At 46.8% G+C, this 26,069-nt stretch overlaps 1 protein-coding gene across 1 annotated transcript in view; it reads right to left on the minus strand.

Annotated features, from left to right (window-relative positions):
• The window catches only part of map3k7cl (map3k7 C-terminal like), a 43,650-nt gene that overhangs the window by 15,954 nt on the left and 1,627 nt on the right, over positions 1–26,069 (minus strand). Inside the window, exons 2-4 of the mRNA XM_014129849.3 lie at positions 15,157–15,238; positions 12,375–12,433; positions 1,256–1,371 (exon numbers count right to left, since the gene is read on the minus strand). Coding sequence (XP_013985324.1) covers positions 1,256–1,371; positions 12,375–12,433; positions 15,157–15,232 — 251 coding nt within the window. The 5' untranslated portion in view covers positions 15,233–15,238. The remainder of the gene's footprint in view (positions 1–1,255; positions 1,372–12,374; positions 12,434–15,156; positions 15,239–26,069) is intronic.

The following is a 26,069-nucleotide window of genomic DNA, read 5'->3' on the forward strand; positions in this document are numbered from 1 at the left end:
ATTACAGCACCAGTAATATATACCTCAATGTCCTGGATTACAGCACCAGTAATATATACCTCAATGTCCTGGATTACAGTACCAGTAATATATACCTCAATGTCCTGGATTACAGCACCAGTAATATATACCTCAATGTCCTGGATTACAGCACCAGTAATATATACCTCAATGTCCTGGATTACAGCACCAGTAATATATATACCTCAATGTCCTGGATTACAGCACCGGTAATATATATACCTCAATGCCTGGATTACAGCACCATTAATATATGTACCTCAATGTCCTGGATTACAGCACCAGTAATATATATACCTCAATGTCCTGGATTACAGCACCAGTAATATATACCTCAATGTCCTGGATTACAGCACCAGTAATATATACCTCAATGTCCTGGATTACAGCACCGGTAATATATATACCTCAATGTCCTGGATTACAGCACCGGTAATATATATACCTCAATGCCTGGATTACAGCACCATTAATATATGTACCTCAATGTCCTGGATTACAGCACCAGTAATATATATACCTCAATGTCCTGGATTACAGCACCAGTAATACAGCTACTGTAGCCCACTAAACCATAAGCCACACATATTCAACTATCCCTGTAAAAGCAGTGGTATTAAAAGTTGGGGTAACCAGGGATTTACAGTGGGGTCGCCACATTTAGGGAAAGAATAGAGAGGATAAGACTACAGATTATTGTATGGGACAATGTATAACCCTTTTTCTGAGAAATTTAAAAAATAATGTTGTTGTGTAAATGTATTAATTGGTTCTATTCATTTCGATGGGAAAGATGACAATGTGAATTGAAGCGTATTTGTCAGTCTAAATACCTACATTTTACAGATTTTAAAGTGGTGTCATTAGATTAGGGATGGAGTGGAGTCATTAGATATGGGATGGGCTGGGGTCATTAGGTTTGGGCTGGGGTCATTAGGTTTGAGATGGGCTGGGGTCATTAGATATGGGATGGGGTCATTAGGTTTGGGATGGGCTGGGGTCATTAGGTTTGGGATGGGATGGGGTCATTAGGGTTGGGATGGGCTGGGGTCATTAGGTTTGGGATGGGCTGGGGTCATTAGGTTTGGGATGGGCTGGGGTCATTAGGTTTGGGATGGGCTGGGGTCATTAGGTTTGGGATGGGCTGGGGTCATTAGGTTTGGGATGGGGTGGGGTCTCCAGAAATGGATGTGTGATTTACGTGATCAGTAAAGTTGTATTGACAGTGATTTACTTGCGGTCCTCTAGCAGCGAGATCTCCTGTTTGACCTGGTGGAACTCCTTGGCCATCCTACAGTGGTCCCTGTAAACCTGGACTGACTCTCTCAGAGAGGAGCAGGGAGACACCGGCTAGAAGGGAACAGATAAGATCATGTAACACATCCTAACCCACCCTAACCCTAACCCATTTTAACCCACCTTAACCCTAACCCATCATAACCCACCTTAACCCTAACCCATCATAACCCACCTTAACCCTAGCCCATTCTAACCCCTCCTAATCCCTCCTAACCCCTCCTAGCCCTAACCCCTCCTAACCACTCCTAACCACTCCTAGCCCTAACCCCTCCTAACCGCTCCTAGCCCTAACCCCTCCTAGCCCCTCCTAGCCCTAACCCCTCCTAACCCCTCCTAGCCCTAACCCCTCCTAGCCCCTCCTAGCCCTAACCCCTCCTAGCCCCTCCTAGCCCCTCCTAGCCCTAACCCCTCCTAGCCCTAACCCCTCCTAGCCCCTCCTAGCCCTAACCCCTCCTAGCCCTAACCCCTCCTAACCCCTCCTAACCCCAACCCCTCCTAGCCCTAACCCCTCCTAGCCCCTCCTAGCCCTAACCCCTCCTAGCCCTAACCCCTCCTAGCCCTAACCCCTCCTAGCCCCTCCTAGCCCTAACCCCTCCTAACCCCTCCTAACCCCTCCTAACCCCTCCTAGCCCTAACCCCTCCTAGCCCCTCCTAGCCCTAACCCCTCCTAGCCCTAACCCCGTCCTAACTCCCCCTAACCCCTCCTAACCCCTCCTAACCCCTCCTAGCCCCTCCTAGCAATAACCCCTCCTAACCCCTCCTAGCCCCTCCTAGCCCCTCCTAGCCCTAACCCCTCCTAACCCCTCCTAGCCCCTCCTAGCCCCTCCTAGCCCTAACCCCTCCTAACTCCTCCTAACCCCTCCTAGCCCCTCCTAGCCCTAACCCCTCCTAGCCCCTCCTAGCCCCTCCTAACCCCTCCTAACCCCTCCTAACCCCTCCTAACTCCTCCTAACCCCTCCTAGCCCCTCCTAGCCCCTCCTAGCCCTAACCCCTCCTAGCCCCTCCTAGCCCTAACCCCTCCTAGCCCCTCCAAGCCCTAACCCCTCCTAGCCCTAACCCCTCCTAGCCCTAACCCCTCCTAGCCCCTCCTAGCCCTAACCCCTCCTAGCCCCTCCTAGCCCTAACCCCTCCTAGCCCCTCCTAGCCCTAACCCCTCCTAGCCCTAACCCCTCCTAACTCCTCCTAACCCCTCCTAACCCCTCCTAACCCCTCCTAGCCCCTCCTAGCCCTAACCTCTCCTAACCCTAACCCCTCCTAGCCCTAACCCCTCCTAACCCCTCCTAACCCCTCCTAGCCCTAACCCCTCCTAGCCCCTCCTAGCCCTAACCCCTCCTAACCCCTCCTAGCCCCTCCTAACCCCTCCTAGCCCCTCCTAGTCCCTCCTAGCCCCTCCTAGCCCCTCCTAGCCCCTCCTAGCCCTAACCCCTCCTAGCCCCTCCTAACCCCTCCTAACCCCTCCTAGCCCCTCCTAGCCCCTCCTAACCCCTCCTAGCCCCTCCTAGCCCTAACCCCCCTAACCCCTCCTAACCCCTCCTAGCCCCTCCTAGCCCTAACCCCCCCTAACCCCTCCTAGCCCCTCCTAACCCAAACCCCTCCTAACTCCTCCTATCCCTAACTCCTAGCCCCTCCTAGCCCTAACCCCTCCTAACCCTAATACCTCCTAACCCATCCTAACCCCTCCTAACCCCTCCTAGCCCTAGCCCCTCCTAGCCCCTCCTAGCCCCTCCTAACCCCTCCTAGCCCCTCCTAGCCCTAACCCCTCCTAGCCCCTCCTAGCCCTACCCCTCGTAACCCCTCCTAGCCCCTCCTAGCCCTAACCCCTCCTAGCCCCTCCTAACCCCTCCTAGCCCTAACCACTCCTAACCCCTCCTAGCCCCTCCTAACTCCTCCTAACCCCTCCTAGCCCCTCCTAGCCCTAACCCCTCCTAGCCCCTTCCTAGCCCCTCCTAGCCCTAGCCCCTCCTAACCCCTCCTAGCCCCTCCAAGCCCTAACCCCTCCTAGCCCCTCCTAGCCCTAGCCCCTCCTAGCCCTAACCCCTCCTAGCCCTAACCCCTCCTAGCCCCTCCTAGCCCTAACCCCTCCTAGCCCTAACCCCTCCTAACCCCTCCTAGCCCCTCCTAACCCCTCATAGCCCCTCCTAACCCCTCCTAGCCCCTCCTAGCCCCTCCTAGCCCTAACCCCTCCTAGCCCCTTCCTAGCCCCTCCTAGCCCTAGCCCCTCCTAGCCCCTCCTAGCCCCTCCTAACCCCTCCTAGCCCCTCCTAGCCTAACCCCTCCTAGCCCCTCCTAGCCCCTCCTAGCCCTAACCCCTCCTAGCCCCTCCTAGCCCCTCCTAGCCCTAACCCCTCCTAGCCCCTCCTAGCCCCTCCTAACCCCTCCTAGCCCCTCCTAGCCCTAACCCCCCCTAACCCCTCCTAACCCCTCCTAGCCCCTCCTAGCCCTAACCCCCCCTAACCCCTCCTAACCCCTCCTAGCCCCTCCTAACCCAAACCCCTCCTAACTCCTCCTATCCCTAACTCCTAGCCCCTCCTAGCCCTAACCCCTCCTAACCCTAACCACTCCTAACCCTAGCCCCTCCTCGCCCTAATCCCTCCTAACCCTAATACCTCCTAACCCATCCTAACCCATCCTAACCCATCCTAACCCATCCTAACCCTCACACCATCTGGAAGGGAACAGATAACACACCTACCACACAATACAGAGACCCAGACTGACTCTCTCATCAGTTTATACAGGGAGGCACCGACTACAGCAGTTTATACAAGGAGGCACCGGCTACAGCAGTTTATACAGGGAGGCACCGGCTACAGCAGTTTATACAGGGAGGCACCGGCTACAGCAGTTTATACAGGGAGGCACCGGCTACAGCAGTTTATACAGGGAGGCACCGGCTACAGCAGTTTATACAGGGAGGCACCGACTACAGCAGTTTATACAGGGAGGCACCGGCTACTGCAGTTTATACAGGGAGGCACCGGCTACCGCAGTTTATACAGGGAGGCACCGGCTACAGCAGTTTATACAGGGAGGCACCGGCTACAGCAGTTTATACAGGGAGGCACCGGCTACAGCAGTTTATACAGGGAGGCACCGACTACAGCAGTTTATACAGGGAGGCACCGGCTACAGCAGTTTATACAGGGAGGCACCGACTACAGCAGTTTATACAGGGAGGCACCGGCTACAGCAGTTTATACAGGGAGGCACCGGCTACAGCAGTTTATACAGGGAGGCACCGACTACAGCAGTTTATACATGGAGGCACCGGCTACAGCAGTTTATACAGGGAGGCACCGGCTACAGCAGTTTATACATGGAGGCACCGGCTACAGCAGTTTATACAGGGAGGCACCGGCTACAGCAGTTTATACAGGGAGGCACCGACTACAGCAGTTTATACAGGGAGGCACCGGCTACAGCAGTTTATACAGGGAGGCACCGGCTACAGCAGTTTATACAGGGAGGCACCGACTACAGCAGTTTATACAGGGAGGCACCGGCTACGGCAGTTTATACAGGGAGGCACCGGCTACGGCAGTTTATACATGGAGGCACCGGCTACGGCAGTTTATACAGGGAGGCACCGGCTACAGCAGTTTATACAGGGAGGCACCGGCTACAGCAGTTTATACAGGGAGGCACCGGCTACAGCAGTTTTCCAACTCCAGTCCCCCCAACAGCCCAACTCCTGTCCTCCAGTACCCCCAACAGCCCAACTCCAGTACCACCCAACAGCCCATCTCCAGTCCCCCCAACAGCCCAACTCCTGTCCTCCAGTACCCCCAACAGCCCATCCTGTCCTCCAGTCCCCCCAACAGCCCATCTCCAGTCCCCCCAACAGCCCAACTCCTGTCCTCCAGTACCCCCAACAGCCCATCCTGTCCTCCAGTCCCCCCAACAGCCCATCTCCAGTACCCCCAACAGCCCATCCAGTCCTCCAGTACCCCCAACAGCTCAACTCCAGTACCCCCCAACAGCCCTCCTCCAGTCCCCCCAACAGCCCATCCAGTCCTCCAGTACCCCCCAACAGCCCATCTCCAGTACCCCCAACAGCCCAACTCCAGTACCCCCAACAGCCCATCTCCAGTACCCCCAACAGCCCATCCAGTACCCCCAACAGCTCAACTCCAGTACCCCCCAACAGCCCTCCAACAGCCCATCCAGTCCTCCAGTACCCCCCAATAGCCCTCCTCCAGTCCCCCCAACAGCCCATCTCCAGTCCTCCAGTACCCCCAACAGCCCTCCTCCAGTCCCCCAACAGTCCAACTCCAGTCCTCCAGGTCTCCAGTCCCCCCAACAGCCCATCTCCAGTCCTCCAGTACCCCCAACAGCCCTCCTCCAGTCCCCCCAACAGTCCAACTCCAGTCCCCCAGTCCTCCAGTCCCCCCAACAGCCCATCTCCAGTCCTCCAGTACCCCCAACAGCCCTCCTCCAGTCCCCCCAACAGCCCATCTCCAGTCCTCCAGTACCCCCAACAGCCCTCCTCCAGTCCCCCCAACAGTCCAACTCCAGTCCTCCAGTCCTCCAGTCCCCCCAACAGCCCATCTCCAGTCCTCCAGTACCCCCAACAGCCCATCTCCAGTCCTCCAGTACCCCCCAACAGCCCATCTCCAGTCCTCCAGTACCCCCAACAGCCCATCTCCAGTCCTCCAGTACCCCCAACAGCCCATCTCCAGTCCTCCAGTACCCCCAACAGCCCATCCAGTCCTCCAGTACCCCCCAACAGCCCATCTCCAGTCCTCCAGTACCCCCCAACAGCCCATCTCCAGTCCTCCAGTACCCCCAACAGCCCATCTCCAGTCCTCCAGTACCCCCAACAGCCCATCCAGTCTTCCAGTGATGGAATAGGACGTATACACCGGCATAAATAAAGGTGACAGAAATAAAGCATAGACAGAAAGACATTGTTCTTAGTCAGACTGGTCTGACGTAGCCTGACCTCTTCTCTGTGTCATCTGATCAGCTCTTTCCTCATCACACGTTCCCTCCCATCCCTAGAGCACGCTCTAAACTTCATTCCCTAGAGCAACGCTCTAAACTTCATTCCCTGGAGCAACGCTCTAAACTTCATTCCCTGGAGCAATGCTCTAAACTTCATTCCCTAGAGCAACGCTCTAAACTTCATTCCCTAGAGCAACGCTCTAAACTTCATTCCCTGGAGCAACGCTCTAAACTTCATTCCCTGGAGCAACGCTCTAAACTTCATTCCCTAGAGCACGCTCTAAACTTCATTCCCTAGAGCAACGCTCTAAACTTCATTCCCTAGAGCAACGCTCTAAACTTCATTCCCTGGAGCAACGCTCTAAACTTCATTCCCTGGAGCAACGCTCTAAACTTCATTCCCTAGAGCAACGCTCTAAACTTCATTCCCTAGAGCAACGCTCTAAACTTCATTCCCTGGAGCAACGCTCTAAACTTCATTCCCTGGAGCAACGCTCTAAACTTCATTCCCTGGAGCAACGCTCTAAACTTCATTCCCTAGAGCAACGCTCTAAACTTCATTCCCTGGAGCAACGCTCTAAACTTCATTCCCTGGAGCACGCTCTAAACTTCATTCCCTAGAGCAACGCTCTAAACTTCATTCCCTAGAGCAACGCTCTAAACTTCATTCCCTAGAGCAACGCTCTAAACTTCATTCCCTGGAGCAACGCTCTAAACTTCATTCCCTGGAGTAACGCTCTAAACTTCATTCCCTGGAGCAACGCTCTAAACTTCATTCCCTAGAGCAACGCTCTAAACTTCATTCCCTGGAGCAACGCTCTAAACTTCATTCCCTGGAGCAACGCTCTAAACTTCATTCCCTGGAGTAACGCTCTAAACTTCATTCCCTGGAGCAACGCTCTAAACTTAATTCCCTGGAGTAACGCTCTAAACTTCATTCCCTGGAGCAACGCTCTAAACTTCATTCCCTGGAGCACGCTCACTCACTGCCTTTCAATAAGTGTTGCATTGTGGGTATAAAAATCGTCTGCTTGAGTCTATATATGTCGACTGCATGACCTTTACAATAACCATGTGATCAAAGGTTATGAACTTTCGACTGAAGTCAACTCTAAAATTTCTACAGTTACTCCTCACCAACTGCAACTTGACGTCGGAACCAAAGCATTGTGGGAGACTACCTTCTTCTGTTTGTTTTTTTGGAAGCCAAAGGCACTACATGCTCCTAAATGGTTGATGTCGCCACCTATCATTGGTTATTATCCACCTATCATTGGTTATTATCCACCTATCATTGGTTATTATCCACCTATCATTGGTTAACATCCACCTATCATTGGTTATTATCCACCTATCATTGGTTATTATCCACCTATCATTGGTTATTATCCACCTATCGACAACTGCACCCTCGACAACTACTATGATTATTATTATTTGACCATGCTGGTCATTTATGAACATTTTAACATTTTAACATCTTGACCATGTTCTGTTATAATATCCACCCCGGCACAGCCAGAAGAGGACTGGCCACCCCTCATAGCCTGGTTCCTCTCTAGGTTTCTTCCTAGGTTTTTGGCCTTTCTAGGGAGTTTTTCCTAGGGAGTTTTTCCTAGCCACCGTCCTTCTTTCACATGCTTTGCTTGCTGTTTGGGGTTTTAGGCTGTGTTTCTGTACAGCACTTTGAGAATATCAGCTGATGTACGAAGGGCTATATAAAAATAAATTTGATTTGATTTGATTTGATCGACCTATCATTGGTTATTATCCACCTATCATTGGTTATTATCCACCTATCATTGGTTAACATCCACCTATCATTAGTTATTATCCACCTATCATTGGTTATTATCCACCTATCATTGGTTAACATCCACCTATCATTGGTTAACATCCACCTATCATTGGTTAACATCCACCTATCATTGGTTATTATCCACCTATCATTGGTTAACATCCACCTATCATTGGTTAACATCCACCTATCATTGGTTATTATCCACCTATCATTGGTTAACATCCACCTATCATTGGTTATTATCAGTGCGTGTTTACTGTTTTGAATGGATGACTATTTAGAGCTTAAATACTTATTTATCCTTCCATCCTTACAATCTAATTACATAGGCCCTCATGTGATTCAAATTTCTAACATAAATTCAATTAAATATTCATATTTACGACAACATAGCTAAATGTGTTTATCTAGATGTTACTGTTGTTTCCCATGTTTATATAGTCTACTATTTGTCTTGTCTGTAATATTGTTGTCACCAAACAAATTAAAATGTGTTGATTTGTCTTTTAAGTGTGACTAAAACTGCATCCACATTATAGGCTACACATGGGTTATTGTAGGAGATTTCTACACACTGGTAATATAGAGGTTTAATCTGTGTCCTTGGGAACCAACCCTTCATGAGAAATTACCCCAGACACCAGCATTTGACTGCTTGGCATATTGTTTACCCAGTAACTAATGTGAACTGGTGTATATAGCCTAATCCTGTTCATATTGTTTACCCAGTAACTAATGTGAACTGGTGTGTATATAGTCTAATCCTGTTCATATTGTTTACCCAGTAACTAATGTGAACTGGTGTAGGTGTGTATAGTCTAATCCTGTTCATATTGTTTACCCAGTAACTAATGTGAACTGGTGTATATAGTCTAATCCTGTTCATATTGTTTACCCAGTAACTAATGTGAACTGGTGTATATAGTCTAATCCTGTTCATATTGTTTACCCAGTAACTAATGTGAACTGGTGTAGGTGTGTATAGTCTAATCCTGTTCATATTGTTTACCCAGTAACTAATGTGAACTGGTGTATATAGCCTAATCCTGTTCATATTGTTTACCCAGTAACTAATGTGAACTGGTGTATATAGTCTAATCCTGTTCATATTGTTTACCCAGTAACTAATGTGAACTGGTGTATATAGCCTAATCCTGTTCATATTGTTTACCCAGTAACTAATGTGAACTGGTGTATATAGTCTAATCCTGTTCATATTCTTTACCCAGTAACTAATGTGAACTGGTGTGTATATAGTCTAATCCTGTTCATATTGTTTACCCAGTAACTAATGTGAACTGGTGTAGGTGTGTATAGTCTAATCCTGTTCATATTCTTTACCAGTAACTAATGTGAACTGGTGTAGGTGTGTATAGTCTAATCCTGTTCATATTCTTTACCCAGTAACTAATGTGAACTGGTGTAGGTGTGTATAGTCTAATCCTGTTCATATTCTTTACCCAGTAACTAATGTGAACTGGTGTAGGTGTATAGTCTAATCCTGTTCATATTCTTTACCCAGTAACTAATGTGAACTGGTGTAGGTGTATAGTCTAATCCTGTTCATATTCTTTACCCAGTAACTAATGTGAACTGGTGTAGGTGTATAGTCTAATCCTTTTCTAAACAGTGAGGGTTTTGTCCTTCATGGGATTGAATCATATTCTGTTCTTCACATGCTTAGTGACAAAAACTTTTATTTTTTATTTATTTAACTAGGCAAGTCAGTTAAGAAAAAAATATTATTTTACAATGACGGCCTACACTGGCCAAACCCGGACGACGCTGGGCCAATTGTGCTAGTGACACACACACACACACACACACACACACACACACACACACACACACACACACACACACACACACACACACACACACACACACACACACACACACACACACACACACACAGCAGTGGCAGTTCTAGACCATTTCAACTGGAGGGGCCAAGCTGGGGGCCAGTTGTACTGTTAAAGGGGCCAGTTACATTAGACGTTATTGTTGTCATATCGTTTTCTTCACTGCATTAGCAGGTAAAAGACCATGTTCATAATCATCATCGTTGCCACTGTCTAATAACGGATGTAAAAAAAGAACCATAGCAAAAATCTGTTATGTAAAAATGATTTCATACTCCACATTTAGGGGGGCACAAGGGGGTCCAAAATTGTTGTCACAGGGGCACTGCCCCCCCCCCCCCCCCTCCCCCACCCAGAACCACTAGTCCTCCTCTCCCTCTCTCTCTATCAGTGGAATGAACCAGAGGTTGAGTCAGAGAATTCCCCATATGCTGCAGAAACACCCTATATGGTTTTCATTCTAGTAGCCTATCCAATCACTACTTGGTTATATTTTTTTTAGAATAAAAAAAAACCTCAGTCAAAATACAAAAACAAGTCTTGTGAATGCTCGGGATATTTATTCCTTGGACTGTGTTGATCATGTTCAGCTTCGAGTAGGATAAGTGGAATTTCCGATAGCATCTACTTCATCGGCAGTAACAAAGGTCGAATGCCATGTCTGGTATTGTCGCGTTTCCTAGAAACAGCAGAACTTGGCCGACTTCCTGTAGGTACTTATTTACCTCCCCCAACTTTACTCAAGTCTACAGTCAGCTACATTCGGCTTACAGCTCAAACAAGTGGAGGCTGCTGAGTTGAGGACGGCTCATAATAATGGTTGGAACGGAGCAAACGGAACGGCATCAAACACATGTGTTTGTTTGTTTTGTATTTGATACCATTCCACGAATTCCGCTCTAGCCATTACCACGAGCCCGTGCTCCCCAAAGTGCCACTAACCTCCAGTGACTCAAACACGACCAACACCTTATCTTCCCCAACGATCGTCCCCCCTACCCCCTTCCTAAGATCCCTACTATCTGCTGCCCTCTAGTGGATTAATGCAGTATCGCATTACAGTATCGACAGGGCTGGGCCCATATCCACAAGAGGTTGTGGGACAATACCATTTCAATTCAGGAAGTATACTGAAATTCCAATTTCTCTTACCTGCTTTTCAAAGAGGAACATTTGGAATTTGATTTACTTTCTGAATTGACTGGAATTTAAATTAAAACCCGGACCCCGACCCTTATCCACAAACCGTATTCATTATGATCTATCTGGGATCTGTCCATATGAATCTAATTCATTATGATCTAAAAAAAAAAGCGAAATTGGTCCTAGATCAACCCTTCTACTCTGAGAGGTTTTGTGGATACGGGCCCACCTGATTCGGTTAATCAACTATAATCATAGTGTTTACTACTTAGCTGGATCAAAACCCTGCACCCAAGCACTTTGTGGATGAATTGAGATTGGATACTCCTTTCGGTACTCACCACAGAACATATAATAGTGATAACATCTGTTCTACTCAGTCTAATGCTGTGGACATTGCATCCTTCAGTGCAACAGCAGCAGCTATTCTCAGCCCCTACTATCAATAGATATGAGGACTATCTCACTGCTCCTCCTCTCCTCCTCTTCTCTCACTGCTCCTCCTCTCCTCCTCTTCTCTCTCTCCTCTTCTCTCACTGCTCCTCCTCTCCTCCTCTTCTCTCACTGCTCCTCTCCTCTCCTCTCCTCTCCTCTCCTCTCCTCTCCTCTCCTCTCCTCTCCTCTCCTCTCCTCTCCTCTCCTCTCCTCTCCTCTCTCCCCTCTCCTCACTGCTCCCCTTCTCCTCTCTCTGATCCTCCCCTTTCTCCTCCTCCTCTTCTCTCTCTCCTCTTCTCTCACTGTTCCTCGCTTCTCCTCTCTCCCCTCTCCTCACTGCTCCCCCTCTTCTCCTTTCACTGATCCTCTCTCCATCCCTTTCCTCTCACTGCTCCCCCTCTTCTCCTCTCTCTGATCCTCTCCTTTCTCCTCCTCCTCTTCTCTCTCTCCTCTTCTCTCACTGCTCCTCGCTTCTCCTCTCTCCCCTCTCCTCACTGCTTCCCCTCTTCTCCTTTCACTGATCCTCTCCTTTCTCCTCCTCCTCTTCTCTCCTGCTCCTCTCCCCCTCTCCTCCTCCGCTCCTCTCCCCCTCTCCTCCCCCTCTCCTCCTCCTCTCCTCTCCTCTTCCTCTCCCCCTCTCCTCCTCCTCTCCTCTCCTGCTCCTCTCCCCCTCTCCTCCCCCTCTCCTCCTCCTCTCCTCTCCTGCTCCTCTCCTGCTCCTCCTCTCCCCCTCTCCTCCTCCTCCTCCTCTCCTCTCCTACTCCTCTCCCCCTCCCCTCCTCCTCTCCTCTCCTCTCCTCTCCTGCTCCTCCTCTCCCCCTCTCCTCCTCCTCTCCTCTCCTGCTCCTCTCCCCCTCTCCTCCTGTTACCTGCAGTCTGTGTTCCAGATCAGGGAAAGACGGCGCCGACTCCTCCACATCTTTTAACTCTGATTGAAGAAAGGAGACAAAGAGCATCAACTGGTTAATAAGTGTTAAGATAAATCACAACAGAGTCTAGGTATAATTCCAACTGGCACCCTAATCCCTATATAGTGAACTACCAGAACAGAGTCTAGGTGGGACATTTGTAACGTGGGAATAGGGAGTCCGTTTGGAACGTGGGAATAGGGAGCCGTTTGGAACGTGGGAATAGGGATTAGTTTGGAACGTGGGAATAGGGAGTCGTTTGGAACGTGGGAATAGGGAGTCGTTTGGAACGTGGGAATAGGGAGTCGTTTGGAACGTGGGAATAGGGAGTCGTTTGGAACGTGGGAATAGGGAGTCGTTTGGAACGTGCAAATAGGGAGTCGTTTGGAACGTGAGAATAGGGAGTCGTTTGGAACGTGGGAATAGGGAGTCGTTTGGAACGTGGGAATAGGGAGTCGTTTGGAACGTGGGAATAGGGAGTCGTTTGGAACGTGGGAATAGGGAGTCGTTTGGAACGTGCGAATAGGGAGTCGTTTGGAACGTGGGAATAGGGAGTCGTTTGGAACGTGGGAATAGGGAGTCGTTTGGAACGTGGGAATAGGGAGTCGTTTGGAACGTGGGAATAGGGAGTCGTTTGGAACGTACATAGACTTGCGTTGTTGGCCAGACGTGTATTTCATAGCAGAGACTACAGTGTAATGTATACACCTGGTGTGTAAGGTGAGCTGCACCCTTAGGGACCACTACACCTGGTGTGTAAGGTGAGCTGCACCCTTAGGGACCACTACACCTGGTGTGTAAGGTGAGCTGCACCCTTAGGGACCACTACACCTGGTGTGTAAGGTGAGCTGCACCCTAAGGGACCACTACAGAACATAACAGCCCTGCTAAACCTCCCCTTTGATACCCAACAGACTTGCAAACTGGCTGACTGGGAGACTGACCGAGGCTAAAAGACAGTGCTTTCCTTGTCAGCTAACTAATGACAGTGTCTTCAGGATGCTTCCTCATTCTTTCTTCCTCATCATCTCTGGAATGTGTGACTGACTACAGCCTAATGAGAACATAACACACTGTCTGACTGACTACAGCCTAACGACAACATAACACACTGTATGGCTGACTACAGCCTAACGACAACATAACACACTGTCTGGCTGACTACAGCCTAACGACATGAACTGTCTGATAGACGGACGGATGGACAGACATGCAAGGAAGACGGACATACAGGATGTTGCATCTCCAACTTATGTCCCCCTGGAGGTCTTGAACACATGCAGAGAATCCTGGGTGATGGAAGGTTCTAAAAACAGTGGTGTCCGTGGGCGAGAGAGAGAGAGAGAGAGAGAGAGAGAGAGAGGAGACAGAGGACACAGAGAGAGAGAGAGAGAGAGAGAGAGAGAGAGAGAGAGAGAGAGAGAGAGGAGACAGAGACACAGAGAGAGAGAGAGAGAGAGAGAGAGAGGAGACAGAGACACAGAGAGAGAGAGAGAGAGAGAGAGAGAGAGGAGACAGAGAGAGGAGACAGAGAGAGAGAGGAGACAGAGAGGGAGGGAGAGAGAGAGAGAGAGAGAGAGAGAGAGAGAGAGAGAGGAGACAGAGACACAGAGAGAGAGAGAGAGAGAGAGAGACAGAGAGAGAGAGACACAGAGAGAGAGAGAGAAGAGAGAGAGAAGAGAGAGAGAGGAGACAGAGACACAGAGAGAGAGAGAGAGAGAGAGAGAGAGAGAGAGAGGAGACAGAGAGAGGAGACAGAGAGAGAGAGGAGACAGGGAGGGGAGAGAGAGAGAGAGAGAGAGAGAGAGAGAGAGAGAGAGAGAGAGGAGACAGAGAGAGGAGACAGAGAGAGAGAGAGACAGAGAGAGAGAGGAGACAGAGAGAGAGAGGAGACAGAGACACAGAGAGAGAGAGAGAGAGAGAGAGAGAGAGAGAGGAGACAGAGAGAGAGAGAGAGGAGGACAGAGAGAGAGAGAGACAGAGAGAGAGAGAGAGAGAGAGAGAGAGAGAGAGAGAGAGAGAGAGAGAGAGAGAGAGAACTTGATGATCCCTGTCAGCTTTATTTTGAAAGTGAAAGTCTAAATGTACAGGTGTCAATCTGAGGACAAATGTAATGACGTCATACTGGATGATGCAACACTGTGTGTGCGTGTCTGTGTGTGTGAGAGACAGGGAGATGCAGAGAAAGACAGATACAGAGAGGAGGAGTGGACGAGGAGAGGAGAGGAGTGGACGAGGAGAGGAGTGGAGTGGGAAGTGTTAAACGCTTTTAAATATAGGCCAGTGTGTGTGTGGTGTGTGTGTGTGTGTGTGTGTGTGTGTGTGTGTGTGTGTGTGTGTGTGTGTTACGGAGGAAACCTGACGCTACTATGGCAAAGCTGCAGCTGCCATCTCGATGCCCGTCCCGCCGGCCTTAAAGCACTCTCACACGGACCACCTCGCCGTGTGTGTGTGTGTGTGTGTGTGTGAGGTGGAAGGTTTGTTTTTAAGATGCCACAGGCCAACAGAAATAGAGGAACACCTGTCTGTCTGTCTGTCTGTCTGTCGGGCAGCGGCAGCAGAGAAGAATTACTGCAGTTAAAGTGATACCAGGGGGGTGGGTTGGTAAAGGCTGTTCTGTCGGGAACTGTGTGTGTGTGTGTGTGTGTGTGTGTGTGTGTGTGTGTGTGTGTGTGTGTGTGTGTGTGTGTGTGTGTGTGTGTGTGTGTGTGTGTGTGTGTGTGTGTGTGTGTGTGTGTGTTACCTGAGTCTTGGTCAAGGCTGAAGGCGATTCTAACTTCAGATTTGTCAGGAGACACTCGCCTGGTTGAAGTGATCATTTATCCCTTCATCAAAAAGAGAACAGAGAGAGAGAGAGAGAGAGAGAAGACAAACAGAGAGAGAGAATGGAGGGAGAGAGAACAGAGAGAGAGAGAGAGAGAGAGAGAGAGAGAGAGAGAGAGAGAGAGAGAGAAGACAAACAGAGAGAGAGAATGGAGGAGAGAGAGAACGGAGGGAGAGAGAGAGAACAGAGAGAGAGAGAGAGAACAGAGAGAGAGAGAACAGAGAACAGAGAGAAAACAGAGAGAGAGAGAGAGAGAGAGCAGAGAGAGAGAAGACAAACAGAGAGAGAGAATGGAGGGAGAGAGAGAACGGAGGGAGAGAGAGAGAGAACAGAGAGAGAGAGAGAGAGAGAGAGACAGAGAACAGAGAGAAAACAGAGAGAGAGAGAGAGAGAGAGAGAGAGAGAGCAGAGAGAGAGAAGACAAACAGAGAGAGAGAATGGAGGGAGAGAGAGAACGGAGGGAGAGAGAGAGAGAACAGAGAGAGAGAGAGAGAGAGAGAGAACAGAGAACAGAGAGAAAACAGAGAGAGAGAGAGAGAGCGAGAGAGAGCAGAGAGAAAACAGAGAGAGAGAGAGAGAGAACAGAGAGAAAACAGAGAGAGAGAGACAGAGAGAGAGAGAGAGAGGACAAACAGAAAACAGAGAGAGAGAGAGAGAGAGAGAGAGAGATTAATGCGGTAGAGTGAACACACACCAGAGGGGTTTCATCATGAGTTTAGAGTTGCAGAGGGGTATTAAATAATTAGGCCTGTTTGACTGACACTCTCTCTCTCTACAGGAAGGCTTTGGCACGGTCCCATGGTCAGGCTGAGGGGGGTTTCTACCACCCGACAATCTGCTGTTAGAACCCCTTTAACCTCTCTCTATCTATCTGCTGTTAGAACCCATTTAACCTCTCTATCTATCTGCTGTTAGAACCCCTTTAACCTCTCTCTCTATCTGCTGTTAGAACCCCTTTAACCTCTATCTCTCTATCTGCTGTTAGAACCCCTTTAACCTCTCTCTCTATCTGCTGTTAGAACCCCTTTAACCTCTCTCTCTCTATCTGCTGTTAGAACCCCTTTAACCTCTCTCTCTCTATCTGCTGTTAGAACCCCTTTAACCTCTCTCTCTCTATCTGCTGTTAGAACCCCTTTAACCTCTCTCTCTATCTGCTGTTAGAACCCCTTTAACCTCTCTATCTATCTGCTGTTAGAACCCATTTAACCTCTCTCTCTCTATCTGCTGTTAGAACCCCTTTAACCTCTCTCTCTCTATCTGCTGTTAGAACCCCTTTAACCTCTCTCTCTCTATCTGCTGTTAGAACCCCTTTAACCTCTCTCTCTCTATCTGCTGTTAGAACCCCTTTAACCTCTCTCTCTCTATCTGCTGTTAGAACCCCTTTAACCTCTCTCTCTCTATCTGCTGTTAGAACCCCTTTAACCTCTCTCTCTATCTGCTGTTAGAACCCATTTAACCTCTCTATCTATCTGCTGTTAGAACCCCTTTAACCTCTCTCTATCTATCTGCTGTTAGAACCCCTTTAACCTCTCTCTATCTATCTGCTGTTAGAACCCCTTTAACCTCTCTCTCTCTATCTGCTGTTAGAACCCCTTTAACCTCTCTCTATCTATCTGCTGTTAGAACCCATTTAACCTCTCTCTCTCTATCTGCTGTTAGAACCCCTTTAACCTCTATCTCTCTATCTGCTGTTAGAACCCCTTTAACCTCTCTCTCTCTATCTGCTGTTAGAACCCCTTTAACCTCTCTCTCTATCTGCTGTTAGAACCCCTTTAACCTCTCTCTCTCTATCTGCTGTTAGAACCCCTTTAACCTCTCTCTCTCTATCTGCTGTTAGAACCCCTTTAACCTCTCTCTCTCTATCTGCTGTTAGAACCCCTTTAACCTCTCTCTCTATCTGCTGTTAGAACCCCTTTAACCTCTCTATCTATCTGCTGTTAGAACCCCTTTAACCTCTCTCTCTCTATCTGCTGTTAGAACCCCTTTAACCTCTCTCTCTCTATCTGCTGTTAGAACCCCTTTAACCTCTCTCTCTCTATCTGCTGTTAGAACCCCTTTAACCTCTCTCTCTCTATCTGCTGTTAGAACCCCTTTAACCTCTCTCTCTATCTGCTGTTAGAACCCATTTAACCTCTCTATCTATCTGCTGTTAGAACCCCTTTAACCTCTCTCTATCTATCTGCTGTTAGAACCCCTTTAACCTCTCTCTATCTATCTGCTGTTAGAACCCCTTTAACCTCTCTCTATCTATCTGCTGTTAGAACCCCTTTAACCTCTCTATCTATCTGCTGTTAGAATCCCTTTAACCTCTATCTCTCTATCTGCTGTTAGAACCCCTTTAACCTCTATCTCTCTATCTGCTGTTAGAACCCCTTTAACCTCTCTCTATCTATCTGCTGTTAGAACCCCTTTAACCTCTATCTCTCTATCTGCTGTTAGAACCCTCTGCTGTTAGAACCCCTTTAACCTCTCTCTCTATCTGCTGTTAGAACCCCTTTAACCTCTCTATCTATCTGCTGTTAGAACCCCTTTAACCTCTCTCTCTATCTGCTGTTAGAACCCCTTTAACCTCTCTCTCTATCTGCTGTTAGAACCCATTTAACCTCTCTCTCTATCTGCTGTTAGAACCCCTTTAACCTCTCTCTCTATCTGCTGTTAGAACCCCTTTAACCTCTCTCTCTATCTGCTGTTAGAACCCATTTAACCTCTCTCTCTATCTGCTGTTAGAACCCCTTTAACCTCTCTCTCTATCTGCTGTTAGAACCCCTTTAACCTCTCTCTCTATCTGCTGTTAGAACCCATTTAACCTCTCTCTCTATCTGCTGTTAGAACCCCTTTAACCTCTCTCTCTATCTGCTGTTAGAACCCCTTTAACCTCTCTGTCTATCTGCTGTTAGAACCCATTTAACCTCTCTCTCTATCTGCTGTTAGAACCCCTTTAACCTCTATCTCTCTATCTGCTGTTAGAACCCCTTTAACCTCTCTATCTATCTGCTGTTAGAACCCCTTTAACCTTCTGCTGTTAGAACCCCTTTAACCTCTCTATCTATCTGCTGTTAGAACCCCTTTAACCTCTCTCTCTCTATCTGCTGTTAGAACCCCTTTAACCTCTCTCTCTCTATCTGCTGTTAGAACCCCTTTAACCTCTCTCTCTCTATCTGCTGTTAGAACCCCTTTAACCTCTCTCTCTATCTGCTGTTAGAACCCATTTAACCTCTCTATCTATCTGCTGTTAGAATCCATTTAACCTCTCTATCTATCTGCTGTTAGAACCCCTTTAACCTCTCTCTATCTATCTGCTGTTAGAACCCCTTTAACCTCTCTCTATCTATCTGCTGTTAGAACCCCTTTAACCTCTCTCTCTCTATCTGCTGTTAGAACCCCTTTAACCTCTATCTATCTGCTGTTAGAACCCCTTTAACCTCTCTCTCTCTATCTGCTGTTAGAACCCCTTTAACCTCTATCTCTCTATCTGCTGTTAGAACCCCTTTAACCTCTCTCTCTCTATCTGCTGTTAGAACCCCTTTAACCTCTCTATCTATCTGCTGTTAGAATCCCTTTAACCTCTATCTCTCTATCTGCTGTTAGAACCCCTTTAACCTCTATCTCTCTATCTGCTGTTAGAACCCCTTTAACCTCTATCTCTCTATCTGCTGTTAGAACCCCTTTAACCTCTCTCTATCTATCTGCTGTTAGAACCCCTTTAACCTCTCTATCTATCTGCTGTTAGAACCCCTTTAACCTCTCTATCTATCTGCTGTTAGAACCCCTTTAACCTCTATCTCTCTATCTGCTGTTAGAACCCCTTTAACCTCTCTCTCTATCTGCTGTTAGAACCCCTTTAACCTCTCTCTCTATCTGCTGTTAGAACCCCTTTAACCTCTCTATCTATCTGCTGTTAGAATCCCTTTAACCTCTATCTCTCTATCTGCTGTTAGAACCCCTTTAACCTCTCTCTATCTATCTGCTGTTAGAACCCCTTTAACCTCTATCTCTCTATCTGCTGTTAGAACCCCTTTAACCTCTCTCTCTCTATCTGCTGTTAGAACCCCTTTAACCTCTCTCTCTATCTGCTGTTAGAACCCCTTTAACCTCTCTATCTATCTGCTGTTAGAACCCCTTTAACCTCTCTCTCTATCTGCTGTTAGAACCCCTTTAACCTCTCTCTCTATCTGCTGTTAGAACCCATTTAACCTCTCTCTCTATCTGCTGTTAGAACCCCTTTAACCTCTCTCTCTATCTGCTGTTAGAACCCCTTTAACCTCTCTCTCTATCTGCTGTTAGAACCCATTTAACCTCTCTCTCTATCTGCTGTTAGAACCCCTTTAACCTCTCTCTCTCTATCTGCTGTTAGAACCCCTTTAACCTCTCTCTCTATCTGCTGTTAGAACCCCTCTCTATATATCTGCTGTTAGAACCCCTCTCTATCTATCTGCTGTTAGAACCCCTTTAACCTCTCTCTATATCTGCTGTTAGAACCCCATTAACCTCTCTATCTATCTGCTGTTAGAACCCCTTTAACCTCTCTCTCTCTACTATCTATCTGCTGTTAGAACCCCTTTAACCTCTATCTCTCTATCTGCTGTTAGAACCCCTTTAACCTCTCTCTCTCTATCTGCTGTTAGAACCCCTTTAACCTCTCTATCTATCTGCTGTTAGAACCCCTTTAACCTCTCTCTCTCTATCTGCTGTTAGAACCCCTTTAACCTAAACCATCTTCTGTTAGAACCCCTTTAACATCCCTCTCTATCTGCTGTTAGAACCCCTTTAATCTCTATCTCTCTATCTGCTGTTAGAACCCCTTTAACCTCTCTCTCTCTATCTGCTGTTAGAACCCCTTTAACCTCTCTCTCTATCTGCTGTTAGAACCCCTTTAACCTCTCTATCTATCTGCTGTTAGAACCCCTTTAACCTCTCTCTCTATCTGCTGTTAGAACCCCTTTAACCTCTCTCTCTATCTGCTGTTAGAACCCATTAAACCTCTCTCTCTATCTGCTGTTAGAACCCCTTTAACCTCTCTCTCTATCTGCTGTTAGAACCCCTTTAACCTCTCTATCTATCTGCTGTTAGAACCCCTTTAACCTCTCTCTCTATCTGCTGTTAGAACCCCTTTAACCTCTCTCTCTATCTGCTGTTAGAACCCCTTTAACCTCTCTCTCTATCTGCTGTTAGAACCCCTTTAACCTATATCTCTATCTATCTGCTGTTAGAACCCCTTTAACCTCTATCTATCTGCTGTTAGAACCCCTTTAACCTCTCTCTATCTATCTGCTGTTAGAACCCCTTTAACCTCTCTCTATCTATCTGCTGTTAGAACCCCTTTAACCTCTATCTCTCTATCTGCTGTTAGAACCCCTTTAACCTCTCTCTCTCTATCTGCTGTTAGAACCCCTTTAACCTCTCTCTCTATCTGCTGTTAGAACCCCTTTAACCTCTCTCTATCTGCTGTTAGAACCCCTTTAACCTCTCTATCTATCTGCTGTTAGAATCCCTTTAACCTCTCTCTATCTATCTGCTGTTAGAACCCCTTTAACCTCTCTATCTATCTGCTGTTAGAACCCCTTTAACCTCTCTCTCTCTCTCTCTCTATCTGCTGTTAGAACCCCTTTAACCTCTCTCTCTCTATCTGCTGTTAGAACCCCTTTAACCTCTCTCTATCTATCTGCTGTTAGAACCCCTTTAACCTCTCTCTATCTATCTGCTGTTAGAACCCCTTTAACCTCTCTCTATCTATCTGCTGTTAGAACCCCTTTAACCTCTCTATCTATCTGCTGTTAGAACCCCTTTAACCTCTCTCTATCTATCTGCTGTTAGAACCCCTTTAACCTCTATCTCTCTATCTGCTGTTAGAACCCCTTTAACCTCTCTCTCTCTATCTGCTGTTAGAACCCCTTTAACCTCTATCTCTCTATCTGCTGTTAGAACCCCTTTAACCTCTCTCTCTATCTGCTGTTAGAACCCCTTTAACCTCTCTCTCTATCTGCTGTTAGAACCCCTTTAACCTCTCTATCTATCTGCTGTTAGAATCCCTTTAACCTCTATCTCTCTATCTGCTGTTAGAACCCCTTTAACCTCTATCTCTCTATCTGCTGTTAGAACCCCTTTAACCTCTCTCTATCTATCTGCTGTTAGAACCCCTTTAACCTCTCTATCTATCTGCTGTTAGAACCCCTTTAACCTCTCTCTATCTATCTGCTGTTAGAACCCCTTTAACCTCTCTCTATCTATCTGCTGTTAGAACCCCTTTAACCTCTATCTCTATCTGCTGTTAGAACCCCTTTAACATCGCTCTATCTATCTGCTGTTAGAACCCCTTTAACCTCTCTCTATCTATCTGCTGTTAGAACCCCTCTCTATCTATCTGCTGTTAGAACCCCTTTAACCTCTATCTCTATCTGCTGTTAGAACCCATTTAACCTCTATCTCTCTATCTGCTGTTAGAACCCCTTTAACCTCTATCTCTCTATCTGCTGTTAGAACCCCTTTAACCTCTCTCTCTATCTGCTGTTAGAACCCCTTTAACCTCTCTCTATCTGCTGTTAGAACCCATTTAACCTCTCTCTCTATCTGCTGTTAGAACCCCTTTAACCTCTCTCTATCTGCTGTTAGAACCCATTTAACCTCTCTATCTATCTGCTGTTAGAACCCCTTTAACCTCTCTCTCTATCTGCTGTTAGAACCCCTTTAACCTCTCTCTATCTGCTGTTAGAACCCATTTAACCTCTCTCCCTATCTGCTGTTAGAACCCCTTTAACCTCTCTCTCTATCTGCTGTTAGAACCCCTTTAACCTCTCTCTATCTGCTGTTAGAACCCCTTTAACATCGCTCTATCTATCTGCTGTTAGAACCCCTCTCTATCTATCTGCTGTTAGAACCCCTTTAACATCTATCTCTATCTGCTGTTAGAACCCCTTTAACCTCTCTATCTATCTGCTGTTAGAACCCCTTTAACCTCTCTCTCTATCTGCTGTTAGAACCCTTTTAACCTCTCTCTCTATCTGCTGTTAGAACCCTTTTAACCTCTATCCATCTGCTGTTAGAACCCATTTAACCCAAACCATCTGCTGTTAGAACCCCTTTTACTGATTTCATCTGCTGGTAGAACCCCTTGAACCTATCTCTCTATCTGCTGTTAGGTTAAAAGGGTTCTAACAACAGATAGAGAGAGATGTTAACAGGGTTCTTTCTCTCTATCTGCTGTTAGAACCCCTTTAACACCGACCATCTGCTGTTACAGCCCCTTTAACCTAAACAATCTGCTGTTAGAACCCCTTTAACCTAAACCATCTGCTGTTAGAACCCCTTTAACATCCCTCTCTATCTGCTGTTAGAACCCCTATAACCTCTATCTCTCTATCTGCTGTTAGAACCCCTTTAACCTCTCTCTCTCTATCTGCTGTTAGAACCCCTTTAACCTCTCTCTCTATCTGCTGTTAGAACCCCTTTAACCTCTCTATCTATCTGCTGTTAGAACCCCTTTAACCTCTCTCTCTATCTGCTGTTAGAACCCCTTTAACACCGACCATCTGCTGTTACAACCTCTTTAACCTAAACAATCTGCTGTTAGAACCCCTTTAACCTAAACCATCTGCTGTTAGAACCCCTTTAACATCCCTCTCTATCTGCTGTTAGAACCCCTATAACCTCTATCTCTCTATCTGCTGTTAGAACCCCTTTAACCTCTCTCTCTCTATCTGCTGTTAGAACCCCTTTAACCTCTCTCTCTATCTGCTGTTAGAACCCCTTTAACCTCTCTATCTATCTGCTGTTAGAACCCCTTTAACCTCTCTCTCTATCTGCTGTTAGAACCCCTTTAACACCGACCATCTGCTGTTACAACCTCTTTAACCTAAACAATCTGCTGTTAGAACCCCTTTAACCTAAACCATCTTCTGTTGGAACCCCTTTAACATCCCTCTCTATCTGCTGTTTGAACCCCTTTAACCTCTATCTCTCTATCTGCTGTTAGAACCCCTTTAACCTCTCTCTCTCTATCTGCTGTTAGAACCCCTTTAACCTCTCTCTCTATCTGCTGTTAGAACCCCTTTAACCTCTCTATCTATCTGCTGTTAGAACCCCTTTAACCTCTCTCTCTATCTGCTGTTAGAACCCCTTTAACCTCTCTCTCTATCTGCTGTTAGAACCCATTTAACCTCTCTCTCTATCTGCTGTTAGAACCCCTTTAACCTCTCTCTCTATCTGCTGTTAGAACCCCTTTAACCTCTCTCTCTATCTGCTGTTAGAACCCATTTAACCTCTCTCTCTATCTGCTGTTAGAACCCCTCTCTATATATCTGCTGTTAGAACCCCTCTCTATCTATCTGCTGTTAGAACCCCTTTAACCTCTCTCTATATCTGCTGTTAGAACCCCTTTAACCTCTCTATCTATCTGCTGTTAGAACCCCTTTAACCTCTCTCTCTCTATCTGCTGTTAGAACCCCTTTAACCTAAACAATCTGCTGTTAGAACCCCTTTAACCTCTCTCTCTATCTGCTGTTAGAACCCCTCTCTATATATCTGCTGTTAGAACCCCTCTCTATCTATCTGCTGTTAGAACCCCTTTAACCTCTCTCTATATCTGCTGTTAGAACCCCTTTAACCTCTCTATCTATCTGCTGTTAGAACCCCTTTAACCTCTCTATCTATCTGCTGTTAGAACCCCTTTAACCTCTCTATCTATCTGCTGTTAGAACCCCTTTAACCTCTCTATCTGCTGTTAGAACCCATTTAACCTCTCTCTCTATCTGCTGTTAGAACCCCTTTAACCTCTCTCCCTATCTGCTGTTAGAACCCCTTTAACCTCTCTCTATCTATCTGCTGTTAGAACCCCTTTAACCTCTCTCTCTATCTGCTGTTACAACCCATTTAACCTCTCTATCTATCTGCTGTTATAACCCCTTTAACCTCTCTATCTATCTGCTGTTAGAACCCCTTTAACCTCTCTATCTATCTGCTGTTAGAACCCCTTTAACCTCTCTCTCCCTATCTGCTGTTAGAACCCCTTTAACCTCTCTCCCTATCTGCTGTTAGAACCCCTTTAACCTCTCTCCCTATCTGCTGTTAGAACCCCTTTAACCTCTCTCTATCTATCTGCTGTTAGAACCCATTTAACCTCTCTATCTATCTGCTGTTAGAACCCCTTTAACCTCTCTCCCTATCTGCTGTTAGAACCCCTTTAACCTCTCTATCTATCTGCTGTTAGAACCCCTTTAACCTCTCCCTATCTGCTGTTAGAACCCCTTTAACCTCTCTCTCTATCTGCTGTTAGAACCCCTTTAACCTCTCTCTCTATCTGCTGTTAGAACCCCTTTAACCTCTCTATCTATCTGCTGTTAGAACCCCTTTAACCTCTCTCTCTATCTGCTGTTAGAACCCCTTTAACCTCTCTATCTATCTGCTGTTAGAACCCCTTTAACCTCTCTCCCTATCTGCTGTTAGAACCCCTTTAACCTCTCTATCTATCTGCTGTTAGAACCCCTTTAACCTCTCCCTATCTGCTGTTAGAACCCCTTTAACCTCTCTCTCTATCTGCTGTTAGAACCCCTTTAACCTCTCTCTATCTATCTGCTGTTAGAACCCCTTTAACCTCTCTCTCTATCTGCTGTTAGAACCCCTTTAACCCCTCTCTATCTATCTGCTGTTAGAGAGATAGAGGTTAAAGGGGTTCTAACAGCAGATGAAAGGTTGTATATAGGACCTAAAAGGGTTCTGCTATGGTTACAACCCTTTTTGGGGCTATATATAACCTTTTTTTATGGTTCTTTATGGAACGTTTATGGAGAATGGTTCTATAAAAAACCTTTTTCAATCACAAATGTTCTTTGCAGATCCTTTGGAAGGACCATACAGGGTTTTTTTTTATTCTTGTCAGCCATATTACACTGTTAAAATTCCATAAGTATTAGTATTGTGTTATTTGACGAGTTGAATCAAGTGAACTAGTTCTGGAACAGCTGAGGGTCCCTGAGGAGAGAAACTACTGACTTGGTACACGGCCGTACGTGAGTCTTTCTCAAGACCCCGTCACTGACCACATTCATATATAATATGTAACAGCATCACACAACACACTGGATCAACTGGAAGGACTGTCACTCAAGGTAGCACAAACCACGCTCCCTCGTGATGTAATGATCCGCCTCCACTACATTATAATTATCACTAAAAGAGATGTACACAAACCACGCCCCCTCGTGATGTAATGATCCGCCTCCACTACATTATAATTATCACTAAAAGAGATGTACACAAACCACGCCCCCTCGTGATGTAATGATCCGCCTCCACTACATTATAATTATCACTAAAAGAGATGTACACAAACCACGCCCCCTCGTGATGTAATGATCCGCCTCCACTACATTATAATTATCACTAAAAGAGATGTACACAAACCACGCCCCCTCGTGATGTAATGATCCGCCTCCACTACATTATAATTATCACTAAAAGAGGAAAGAACCATCTTGTGAACTGTAAAGAACCATCTTGTGAACTGTAAAGAACCATCTTGTGAACTGTATAGAACCATCTTGTGAACTGTAAAGAACCATCTTGTGAACTGTATAGAACCATCTTGTGAACTGTATAGAACCATCTTGTGAACTGTATAGAACCATCTTGTGAACTGTAAAGAACCATATTGTGAACTGTATAGAACCATCTTGTGAACTGTATAGAACCATCTTGTGAACCGTAATGAACCATCTTGTGAACTGTATAGAACCATCTTGTGAACTGTATAGAACCATCTTGTGAACTGTAAAGAACCATCTTGTGAACTGCAAAGAACCATTGAAGAGCTCAGAGGGTTCTTTGAGTCATTATGGTTC

This window comes from Salmo salar, chromosome 11, assembly GCF_965601325.2.
Source record: "Salmo salar chromosome 11, fSalSal1, whole genome shotgun sequence".
Taxonomy (NCBI): Eukaryota; Metazoa; Chordata; class Actinopteri; order Salmoniformes; family Salmonidae; genus Salmo; species Salmo salar.